The sequence below is a fragment of the Filicampus tigris genome, chromosome 19 (genome assembly GCF_054856515.1).
Source record: "Filicampus tigris isolate MCC_2025a chromosome 19, RoL_Ftig_1.0, whole genome shotgun sequence".
Taxonomy (NCBI): domain Eukaryota; kingdom Metazoa; phylum Chordata; class Actinopteri; order Syngnathiformes; family Syngnathidae; genus Filicampus; species Filicampus tigris.
In genome coordinates, this window is record NC_141235.1 from 5,455,331 (window position 1) to 5,467,842 (window position 12,512).

Genomic DNA, 12,512 nt, shown 5'->3' on the forward strand with positions numbered 1-12,512 from the left:
CGTTGTTGCTGCCCAGCGTTAATGCTCGTGTACTTATTTACGTGCAATTTGGGCATCTGCGCATGCGGGTTGTTTTTGCTTTCTGTCTGTAAACACGAGACTGAGGGGAAAAAAAAAAAAAAAAAAAAAGCCAAGACAAAATTGGGAAAAATGACCTGCATTGTAAATCCAGACTAAAGAGATCGTTTTGTTTCACACAAATAAAAACAGACCACATTAGACTGAAAAAAATATTATGCACAGGTTTATGTTTTAGTATACTGCCACGCAGCAAACAAAGCAGCACCAAGCCCTTCAAAGTATTTTATCCTGCTAAATCAAGCCCTTAAAGTTTTGAAGCAGCTGTGGGAACGCTGTGATCAATTATTTCTTTTCCGAAGCATGAAACGTATAGAAACGGCAAAAGCAGTGGGAACCCGCAGCTTGGCGGGTGACAGTGAGTGAATGTGCGACACATCACTGCCGGTGACCAGAGGAAGTTACGGTGGGAGTTTGCGGGAGGAAGTGAGGGTGCTGGGTGCTGGGTTGGGAGGTTTAGAGGTTTCACAGGGCTTGGTTGTTAGCTCCACCACAAAGCTTCCTGTTTTAAAGCAAACTTACTGGCAGGTGAGCTTTGAGGTGAGGCCAGAAGTGGGGGCATCTCCTCGGTGGCGCTGCTCAGACTCAGCGCTGAACCGTCCGCTAGAACACACACATACACACACGCCCGCGCGTACGTACGCACAATGCGGCCAGACGCACAACATGTACAAACACACGGTCAAGAGCGTGTCTCCGCACACCCGCCGCCCAAAATAACCAACGCCTCGCTGGATGGGAAAGCAAATAAAAACCGTCAAAAGCAAATGGGACTACCTTGCCTACCTTTCATTTCTTCCTCGTCATTGGTGGCGTTGCTCTCCGTTGATCCCTGCGGCCACACACAAAAAAAAAAAAAAGGCACAGGTATTACAGCAACAGGTGAGAAGTGGCTGTGTTTTTTCCACACATGCGTGCATCTCACCTTGACGCCATCGGGAGGGTTGTGCACCACTGTGCTTTGAGACTCCTGCCATGCAAAAAAAAAAACAAAAAAAAAAACAATCAGTCATGCTGACATGCTCAACTGAAACGTTTCCACCAAGTTGTTCAGTCAGTGAATGATGGACCAAAGACAATGACGGTTTGGTTCAACATAACCTGCAAACTGCTAGCATACATGAAAAGCGGTACATGTTCTGTTAAGACCCCTTACCTAATTGCCAGCTCACTGAAAAGTCACACCATTTATGTAGTGGATGAAGCTAGTGCCATCGCGCCTACAAACCCCACAAATGTAAACACAAGATGGGGACTTACCCCTTCCAAACCCTAGCGAGGCAATCTGAACTGGACCGCTTGGTGGAAATGTGCCTTTTTAAGTTGCTCGTCCATTGGTTCATCGGGACTCAACTAAACCTTAGAATTGAGGCAAGGGACTTTTCCCACCTGCCTCCCCACCTTGGTTGACAAACAGACCAGATTGCGCATTATGTAAGCGGCACGATGCAATGCGTGCTAGCTGTCCCCCGAAAAATAACAAGCCACAACAGCGCAGCAACACAAGGGTCAGGTTTAGCGCGTTACAGAGAGGAGGAAGTCAAGACGAGCACAGAAAAGTATAAGATGACGTTAGCAGATGATAGCAAAAGGGTTGCTTGACAAGTTGGACAGCAGAATACAACACGGATCCGGATAACACTGTAGAACAAAAATCAGCAGGCATGGCGGGTTGAACCCAGACTACACTTCTGTACTGACACGCCATCTTGGAGATTGTGCTCCTTTGACCTCAAAACAAGGTGAACATGTGCATCCTGACATTTAAATGTCATCAGTATCTCATTAAGGAAAGGAAGTAATGGGTCACAAATGCTCTTCTTCTGGTTAAGTTGATAAATATTACAACAGAAAATCCAAGGTGTGGGAGCCAGGTTTCACAATAATCCAAAAATCCTAAGCCATCATTAGATTTGCAGAATTTTTTTTGTTTTTTTCTTCGCTGGTGGAGCTCCATGGGGAACGGCCGAGGTTATACACAATGTTGCCAGCAAAAGACGGGGGTGGGACAAAGATGCTAACCAAGTCCCTTAGCTGCGGTTCGTTTTTCTTCCTCCCCCTTCCAAGTGCCCATCGGTGGAGCTCAAGAGTGAGCGCTCAGGCCTACTTGGAATGTTGCCCATCCAAAGGTTGCCTCAGGTCAGATGCATATGCTCACCAACTCCCTTCCAATATTCTTTCTTTTTTCCAGCTCTGAGTGCTTGGTGTTGGAGCTGCAGGGCAAACGCTCAGGCCTACTCGGAACGTTGCCCGCGCAAGAGCCTCTGGTCGGACACACTTGCTGACCAAGTCCCTTCCAACCTCCGGTTCTCCTATTTCTTGCTGGTGCCCGCCCAAGATCAAAGAGACCTACCCCTGTACTACACTTTAAAGCGGAAGTCAACGCAAACATTTTTTTTTCTCAAGAATATGTTCTATGCAAGCCCACTAGTTGAAACAGGGGCATTCTGATAAATATTGCGTTTGTGGAGTAAGTGTTAATCCACTCGTTTTTTTAGCCATCTCTGGGGGTGGCAATTTTGTCTTCTGTCAACTGAAAATGACATCACAACTGCTCACAACGACCAATCACGGCTCAGATTCCGAAAACATGGCAGCTGTGATTGGTCGCTGTGATGTCATTTTCAGTCGACAGAAGACAAAATTGCCGCACCCAGAGATGGCTAAAAACGAGTGCGTTTTGCTGCTTGATTTATATTCCACAAACGCAAAATCAATCAGAATGCCGTGTTTCAACTAGTGGGCCTGCTGGGAACATATTGTTGAAAAAAACATTTTGGGCATGACTTCCGCTTTAAGTTATCATATGCATTGTTACACTCGCCTGCTGTAAAAATGGCTTTCTAAAAAAAAAGACAGCCAGTGGTGGGGCCTAACATTTTTGTGTATCTTGAATTCAGGAAGCACATGTGCACCTCGGTGGGGAGCCTATGGAGGATGGGTGCAACACCTTCTGAATGGCGAATGAACAAGGATGACAATCAGTCACAAAATCAATGATGATGGCACTACAAAAGACTACAGGGGAGTGGGGGGGGGAATTGGGGGAGGTTGAAATGCAGGGACCAACAACACTGCGGCGGGCCTACTGTACCATCTGGGCGTTGGTTGCCATGTTGCTGTCTTTCAGGGCATTGATGGCGCTCACTATACTGTTCTTACTGTTGTTGGTGGAAGGCTGGGACAAGAACGCAAACACTCAGGGTGAACACACAGATTAGAATCATACGCCTTTTAGGAAATGGGGCTAATGTTAGTCAAGGCTCGCAAGCTGTTGAGAGCTAACAGGGCAAATGAGAGGGTGAGTGCCACAGAATGGCCTTTAGATCATCCTTTTTACTGCCTCAATAACTCTCTATGCCTCTACCACTTAACTGCACAGAGACCCCAGGGGCAGGAGGAGGAGGAAGCGAGGTAGGCGGGACGAGGGAATGATGCTTAATAGCGGACAAAGATGGATTTCTTGGAAAAGAGAGCAGTGAAAAAGTACTTAAAAAAAAAATAAAAAAATAAAAAGATCTGAATCTTTAAAAGCGCAAGGACTGATTGTTACATCGAGGGGGTGGAACAAAAGACATTCAGTCTCAGGACATGAAGGATTTCTCAAAAGAGTCAATTAAAACGAGTGGACACGCGTGCTAAAATAAGGTACAGGAACAATCAACTCAATGAGTGTGAGGGCGGGGGGCTTTGCGTCATGGTGACGAGACAAACTCACCTTAGCAGAGTCGGATTTCTTGTTGAGTAAACTTTTGCATGCTGTGAAAGAGATGGAGAATAGGGGGAAAGAGGAGGAAAGAAAGGGAGAGAAACGGACAGAAAATTGAGTTCCACATTTGGCAATGAGTTGAACGGTCGACTCTTACGGGGGAAAAGCGCAAAGGCAGCAAACGTCAGGATGATGTCAACTGTGTGTTTTTTTTTTTTTTTTTCTTCCTATCTCGGCTGTACTGTTGGCTAACTGCTCAACCCATTCCCATCATAATCCATTCATCGTCACCTGGGGATGCGAGAAGAAACCTGAGCGCAAAAGTAAACTTCCTGAATCCATTTCCTGTCTGCAATGAAGGACCCCAGCACGACTAAAAGGAGAGCCATGAGCTAGTTTAATGTCTAATCATTGATTTCTCTTAAAGGGCCCGGGTCACCTTTCAATCGACAGTCTTAGGACACACAAAAACAGTATTGTGTTTCTTACCTTCCAGTAGGAAAAGTAGGGGGGGGGGAGTAAATGGGGTCAAACACAGGAGATCAAAGATAAGGGGCACAGAGTTGAAAGGTGGCAAAATTGTTTTAAAAAAAAAAAAAATTAGTGGAAAGTCATGCTTTTGTATTCTTAGCTGCTGGTACACAGGCTTTTCATTTCTCTTTATCTCAACCTTGCCATGCAGCAACCACAGAAAAACATTCCTGATCACCAGTGTCACGGCATTCTTCAGCCATCCGGGAGCAGAGTTCATGCGCTGGCTAAAAATCACCCCTTCACCCTCGCCGTACTTTGTGGAGGTGTGCCACAGTTCAGAAGGCGGCGGAGGGTGCAAGGGGTGGATTTAAGAGAGCGGCAGAGACGCCGCCACCCCCCCCTGAAAACATCGACAAAATACATGGAACCTCTAAATGTTGAATGCCACGAAAGTTGAGCATGTGGAATGATGGTATATCCCGCATTACAAAAATGTCACAAAAGTATACACACTGAAATAATGATGCGCTCATCTACTTTTCTATTAAATATACACATATATATACATATATAAAAATAAAAGCACCTTTAAGGTATTTACAAACCTAAAAACGATGCCTTGTGGAAAACATTGCGTGTACCTTTCATAAAGGTGTTACGCTGAAACGGGTGAACGCCTTTTCCATTATTCACGTGAATAAATCTGAAGTTGCCAGCGTCTTGAACAGATTGCGTTTGAGCTTAGAGGTTCCATTGTACTTGTAGCCACACATGCGAGAGGCAGCAAGGCAAAACGCTCCTGCATGGAACACAATTCACGCTCGTGCCGTGTGGCATTGAGGCTTATATAAATTAAAATAATAATAATAAAGGCAACATGATGCTCAAGCTGTCACAATCCGGGCTACAGTCTGAAAAAAGGGTGCAAGGAAGCAGTTACAGTATCAGTGATATTGCAGTGATGAGTGATACCATCCGCGGGGAAGGAAATGCAAGCGCTAAACAATAGAGGAGAGCTCATGTCACACTTTATATTGAGGAGGGGGAAAAAAACAAAAAAAAACTTACAAAACAGGCAACTTGGTCCAGGGAGCCCGCAAACGTTTCAAGGGCTCCACAGCTGACAATCAAACCTTCACAAGCACCCGCCGGAATCTCAGCGCACCACTCAGACATTCCCAAAGCAACACCTGCCTCCCTTTTCACATGTTCTAATCCGCCTTCAATATGCACTCTGATACACGCAGTGTAGAGCAAAGCAGATCCTCCCGTCTGGCAGACAACGGTGACGGAGAACCCGCTGCGCTCTACACCGTCCTGCGCTCAAATCTAATGGAGCCACCATCGGAATCGCCGACCTTCAGCGCACATTCCCACCCAGCGGGATGAGAGCCATCTGATTTTAGTACTTGCCGATTCAAGCGAATCCATGCCATTGTGTGTTCTGTGTTTGATTGCAGTAGGGCTGAATGATTCGTTGCATTGGGGATGGGATTGCAATATAATAAAACACCATTTTCAAACACTACTACTAGCCAGGCGAAGGAGCTTTTCGTGCAGCTGCTGATTTGAACACAAATAAGCAACAACGACAAACGTGGGGCAACCTGATCTGCACAAAGCTCTAAAACAGGGGGGCTCAAATGTTTTTGTTACCCACTTTGCCTGGGAAGAACTGGGGCTCATCTCAGCTCACGTTGGGTGACAAGTCAAGTGGTTGGTTGCAAGCCAATCACAGGGCACAAAAAAAAAAAAAATCTGACTTTCAAACCTCAGGACTGTGAGGAATGTGTGTACTGTTCTGCTGGATCCTTACAAGCACACACAAAAACAAAATTACAACCAACTTGCCACTGCAATCATTTTCATATTAAATGCTTTTCTTTCGCCATACGGCAACACCACAGGGCCAAACTGCTAATCTGTACAGCTCTGGAAAAACAAAATTCCTATAATACAATGGCATAAAAGACAGAAAAAAAAAAATCAGAACCTTTATCATTCAGCCCTAGATTCAAGCATTCCATCATGGAGGCATGTATGGTAAGTACTAAAACAGATCACAGGAGAGGGGGGCGGGGAGACGAGAGATTCCTCCGGAAGCCCACCTTCCGTCTCACTTGGAAAGCTCTCTTCCCCAGAACCCTCCTCCCCCTTTCCAACATCCGCATCTTATCCCTCCCCAGCAGACCCAGGTCCGACGATGGCAGCACGCCAACCCAGCTCTTGCCAGCCCCCTGCAGTGTCAGTTCCCCGCCCCCAGGATACATCGCCCCTCCTCATCCCCTGCCGCCCCCGAGCCCGTCCGCGCAAGCGCACGCCTGCTTGGAGGGCGTCTGGGGGTCAGCCGGAGGTCGGGATGGAGCTTGTCAGATGTGGTGACATGACTCGTTTCTGGAGATGGAATTGGTGTGGCGGAATTGGTGGTGGTGGTGGCGGCGGTGGCGGTGGGCAAGGGGATTCAGCGGGTGAGGAGGCCGAGACTGAGTGGAGAGGTAAGGTGTCGATGTGAACAAAATTTTGCTTTGGAGGGGAACTGATTAGCATTAAATGTGATTTTGTTGCCATGAATCAAATTGGACAACCACTTGCTTGTGGACAGGGCATCTGCATGTTTAAGAAAGTCACTTTTAAAGGCCTCCCACTCATTAAATATGACATTTGGAGAGGGCCATATGGGTTCACTCATAACACACATCCAGGTATATCTCAATAAATTAGAATGTTGCAGAAAAGTTCACGTCACTACAGTGAAAGTCTCACAGTTTGCTATTTATGATGCATTTTTCCCCTGTGAAACGCATCACAGTTAAAACGCTCCTATTTCCATTTTTGGACTCTTTTTGCAACGTTCTAAGATGTCACAAGATGGCGGCAATGGCCTGGCCAATGGGAAAGTAAACGGACATGGATGTATGTTGAAGTGGCACATCTTGAGTGAGAAAGATTTTTGTATGTCGGGGAGCAGATAGTTTAGCCTGTGGTTGTTAGGGGAGGTTAAAGTGAGTCTTTGCTGCATGTGCGAGTAGACGTGCTTCTGTAAGCCATTTATTTTCAAGGGTAACGCAAGATAAATTTGAAATATTGAAATTTTTGGGGGGATTATGTGTGTGGTACAATCACAGTTTTAACTGTTGAAATATGAAGTTATGATGGCCAATTATGGGTTTTCATTAGCTGCAAACTACAATCAAGAAAAAATAAATAAATAAATACTTCACTTGTGAAGTGAACTTAAATAGTGTAATACAGAAGTTTCCGTTTTCAAATCGAACCACTAAAATAAATCAAGTTTTCCACTGATATTCTAATTATTGAGATGCACCTGTACGAATGAATGCATATTTTTCTATAGCTTATAGTATATTGAGGGATCTGCGGACACCCTGTGTAGATGAGCTCAATGTGTGCGCATGCAGATGTGTGGTCATGAAGATGCCGGCGGAGGGTGAAGCCGCATGCACGAGCCTCCCCCTCAGCACCGTGAACCAAAAAAAGTGTGTGCGCGCATGTGTGTGTGAGTGAGTGTAGAGAGGAAGTGGATGGGCGTGTCTTCTGGGACGTACCTTCCTGAGCCAGTGAGGCAGTGGAGGAGGCGGCAGCAGCAGAGTTGGTATGCTGCCGGCCCACTATTGGACGAGAAATGCTACAGTTGGGAGGGGCTATGCAAATTGCACTTTTCAACCGCGGGGGGTCTAGGAAGCCACGGGGCGCGGGGATTCAAGCCCAACTACATCGCCGACGCTTGATAGAAGTGGACTGAAAGAAAAAAAAGAGGTGCACCCCGTGGATCCCTAGGCCTGGGGTTGAAATTGTTACCCATGGAATAAACAAAATCAATAAAAACCTGGGAACAAGGCCCAAAAACAAGTCATCCTCGGCAGCAGGCTTAGATAAAAATCCTAATCTTGTTTTTACGGCACCACGCTTGCCCCAATGTATATACAATACTTAAAAAAAAAAAAAAAAAAAAGTCTAGACTATCTTGCAATCATGCAAATGCTCCACAGGCAGCAGAGAAGAGGGACACACACGCTCTCACTCCCACACAGACAGACACACAAAGGGAGAAACATATTAGCATGGACGTAGACTAGTGACATCCACATACAGTCAATAAAACGATATGTCTGCTACTGTACATCACAATTGTGTTGAAGTCGGTCCTACTTGTTTGTGCACTAGTGTTATCTAAAGGTGTGTGCGTGAGTGCTAAGGAGGGGGGGGACGGAGGGAGTGAGGGAGGGCAGATGCAGAGGACTCCAACTCTATCCAACTCTCCTTGCTCTGCATGTGCTGCGTGGGGAGCGGAGGGCGAAGGGCACACCCACCTGAGAAGTTTCTGGACACCAGCATGGTGGTGAGGATGGCTCCCTGCAGGAGGAAGAGGAGGGCACAGAATCGAGGGAGGATAAGAATTAATAAGCAGGTTGATTCTTCTTCTCTTGCTTCTGTCTTCTGTTTCTAAAAGCGACTTTCAATGGCTCGGGACATCTATTTTCTAACGCTTAGTGATAAAAGTGAATAACGTGGCTTTGCGTGAAATGTTTTTAGACACACTGGATTTGTTCAAAGCTGCCTCGGTGGCGTCAGAACTTCTAGCTAGGCCGAAATGGGAGCTTGGCGATTAAAACAATAAAAACAGCTCAAAATGCACGGCCACAGATCACAAAGAGTGTGCGTCCATGTGTCATGACGGTCGATTGGATCTGAAGCAGAGGTGCAAAAACCTTTGCGCTCAAGGGCAACATTTCAATTTCTAAAAATGGACAGTTGGGCCAAGTCATTCTAGATAAGGTTAAAGGGGGAAAAAAAGTTCAAATGTGTAGGTCAAATACGTAAAAGACAAAAATTCACATTTTATTTTCCAGCAATGATGACGTTTAGGGGTACCTTATCTGAGTAACGGTATAATTTTATTCAGGCCATGTAGTGAAGTAAAAGTGAAATTTGCCAGAAAGGCAAATAACGATGTAAAGTACACAAATGTGAATATTCTACATCAGCACAGCAACAAGTATTAACAGTACAGTATTTGTACTCTGTTATACTACAAGACTCTCTGTGGGCCATACTTGGCCTGACCTAAAGGCTTCATCAAGCATGCAAAAATACAGAGAGTGAAGCTTCACTTGGTACCTTGAGTTTTCGGCGAGCGTTGAACTTGCGGAGACACTCGACAGTTTCCTGTCTGTGCATCATGGATGCCACTGTGGAGCGGTGCTGCAGGGTGGGGGGCAGAAAAAAAACATCGAAATTTCACACATTTACGCATCCAACAAGGCTGTTAAAAAGCTCTTAATATAGCAAGACGTGGGTTGCGTTTCCATTCAGACTTTGTTTTCCTCAATGACTTTGGTGTTTTGGAGTTACTTACGCAGACCCACGGGTGCTTGAGAGCCTGCTCGGCAGTGATTCTCTTGGCCGGGTTGATGGTCAACATCTGGTTGATCAGGTTCTTGGCCTCGGGGGTCACTGTGTCCCACTCGGGGGAGGGGAACTAAAAGGAACGACAAACATCCAATGTAATGTTTGTGGACAGTACAAGCACGTGGCTTTAAGATGCGGGGCATCAGTGCGTGACATCAGCAAGTGCATGGAGTACTGTGGCTCTCCTTTCCCACATTAGGTCATTAAAACTGATTGAGTAAAACCCATTAAAAAAATGATCGTTTAAAAAAAAAAAAAAAAAAAAAAAGCAGCAACACGATAGAGCAGTGGTGCAAATTATGAAGCACCATGTAGCGGGAATATGATGTATTTCAAATGTGAAAGGTGCGTGTGTTTTGGGGGATGTATCTGTTTTAGACCGACCGCACGCGCACACACCTCTGCAGTGCGTCGGGGAGGCTGATTGGATCAATAGCTTTGGACCAATTCTCAATTGGACACTATTAAACATCCAAAAACTGCTTAGCAAAGAACCGCACTGCAGCCATGCAACCTCCTCCCCATTACACACACGTACACACACACACACTTACGTCGTAGGCGCCGGCTTTGATTTGCTGATAGAGCTTGTGCTGATCCTCATCCCAGAATGGAGGATATCCAACTAACAATATATAGAGAATAACACCTGACAGAAAACATAAAAGCAGTGTTATATGCAATCCCATCATTTAATCAAAGACACTTGATCAATGAGTCCCTGAAAGCGTAGCGCGATAAATAATAGTCATTTACACCAAAATCTATTGCGGTAACTAAAAGTGACAATTCCCTCGTTAATTGTGGCCGCTAAAAGGGAATGAAATTGACAGGTGAAATTCTAAAGAAATGCATTCATTGCTTGCATAAATCACTTAAGTGCACATGTTGTTGGGTTTGACTGGTGACGCCATCAGGCTGTCCCGATGTAGCTAGCACCAATCGAGCAACCAACCCATCTTATCACTGCAAAATTAAAAGCCATTACTCATGGAGGACGACTCACCACAAGCCCATATGTCCACGGGCTTGCCGTAGGGGTCCTTCCGAAGGACTTCCGGGGACAGATAGCCAGGCGTGCCCGCAAAGCCTGCCCAACGGGAGGAGGGAAAAAAAAAAAAGCCAGAGGACACAATTAAGTTGTATCTTTTTATTGCTCATCAAGGCTATTTTACGGTGCTTATGTGAAGGGGGTTGGCTGTGAGCGGGTGGGGGGGGGGTTCGGACCCTGCTGACCCCGCAGGAATCTAATGCAAGGCCAGATTATGACGACGCGGAGTCGCAAGCGAACGCCCGTTAATCATCTGGCCTGTGCTTAAAAGTCAGCCAAATGCTCGCCGCTCGGCCCCACGCCAAGACACAGTGAACTAAGCGTGAACTGGAATCAGTGTGTGCGTGTGAAAAAAAAACAAAAAAAAAAACGTTCACACCAATCTGCTGTGGTTGTGATTAAACGTGTCTCATGCAACAAGGGCACCACAGGGCCCTCGTTTGCATTTGGATCTAAATGATCATTTAAAACATCCACATAACTTCATTTCAAACCAGCGCAAGTCAGATTAATGAAATGCATTTCACAGAGAATTTTGGTATTAATCAAATTGGAAAGAATTTTGTTGTTAATATTTGTTTCTTGGAAACAGCAATGTTCTTGGGTCAATGGGGCTCAAGGCATCCAAAAGTGTTGGAAACTAATCAGAGGTCATCATAACAAATATGTGAAATGAAACATTTAAGGCAAGCAGAAGACCTATTTTGCATTGTATTTTTTAAATTTAAAATGGGTCAATTTCACCCGTAACATGACAAGCGGGTTAAATAAACATTCCGCAATGGATCAACTACATTCACATCTCTTGACTAAAATGCAGTTTTGCAAATGTCTTGTATGCTCAATTTATTTACTATAGTCATGCAATTATGTAAAATGTCCATTTATACACAATAACTATGATGGAAAGCTACAAAAAAGTAGCCTATACAAATGGGCCGAACAACCAACTCAAGTCTTAATTTTTCACTGCTACATACACTTTATGTACTTGTAATATATTTACTTGTCAATTAAATAGAACACACTTTCAACCCGAATTCAAGCATTTGAATGTTTTGTGAGTCACTTGGATGTTTTGAACAATACTGGGCAAGCTTGTTTTTGTTATCCGCATTGCCAAGAAGCAGCGATTAGTATGCACAAACATTTTTGTTCTCCTTAGAAGGAAAAGCAGAATAGCCAACAAGTTGGTGAACAAAAAGAAATAAATATATGTAAATAAATAAATAAATGCGACTGACGTCTGTGTTTGTGCTTTCTCACCGAACCAAGCCTGCTGGTCTCCCTGCACCTCAATAGCCAGGCCGAAGTCTGCCAGCTTCACTGCAGCACCCTTCATCTTACTGGCCAACAACAGGTTCTCAGGCTGGGGAACACACACGAACACACACACACATGGTGAAGCAGAATGCAGGACAGAAGATCAAGACTGTGAGAGACAGCTAGTGACAGCCTCTCTTCGCTGAAGCCATTTTTTCAGAAATATTTGATGCATTCAGTCTGGCTCTTATGCGCGTGTGCGTGTGTGGAGGGGGTGGCAAAGGTGCGAGAGCGCGCAGTGATGGCAGGGGAAAAGGGGTGGGCATGAGCAGAGAGCGGACGGGTGGGTTGAGAATCTCCACAGCAGCAGCAGCAGCAACAGCAGCACCTTATATGGACGTGAGCCCGTCGCCATAGAAACCACCGGGGAGTTATTTAGGCAGCGCCGCAGACGGCATGCTAAATGGAAAGTGTACTTAGCGAGAGGCGGCGAGTGTGGCGGCGCTC

General features: G+C 45.5%; 1 protein-coding gene across 16 annotated transcripts in view; it reads right to left on the reverse strand.

Annotated features, from left to right (window-relative positions):
* The window catches only part of LOC147129098 (calcium/calmodulin-dependent protein kinase type II subunit gamma), a 36,235-nt gene that overhangs the window by 8,119 nt on the left and 15,604 nt on the right, over positions 1-12,512 (reverse strand). For 2 of the 16 annotated variants that reach the window (XM_086016549.1, XM_086016556.1), the window contains exons 7-18: positions 12,009-12,111; positions 10,698-10,781; positions 10,246-10,340; positions 9,639-9,761; positions 9,401-9,484; positions 8,593-8,635; positions 7,828-7,890; positions 3,797-3,837; positions 3,173-3,256; positions 1,004-1,048; positions 865-910; positions 601-681 (exon numbers count right to left, since the gene is read on the reverse strand). In XM_086016549.1, coding sequence (XP_085872675.1) covers positions 601-681; positions 865-910; positions 1,004-1,048; positions 3,173-3,256; positions 3,797-3,837; positions 7,828-7,890; positions 8,593-8,635; positions 9,401-9,484; positions 9,639-9,761; positions 10,246-10,340; positions 10,698-10,781; positions 12,009-12,111 — 892 coding nt within the window. Of the gene's footprint in view, positions 1-600; positions 682-855; positions 911-1,003; positions 1,049-3,172; positions 3,257-3,796; positions 3,838-7,827; positions 7,891-8,592; positions 8,636-9,400; positions 9,485-9,638; positions 9,762-10,245; positions 10,341-10,697; positions 10,782-12,008; positions 12,112-12,512 lie in introns of all 16 variants that reach the window. The other 14 variants (XM_086016547.1, XM_086016555.1, XM_086016552.1 and 11 more) reach the window with 11 other exon arrangements.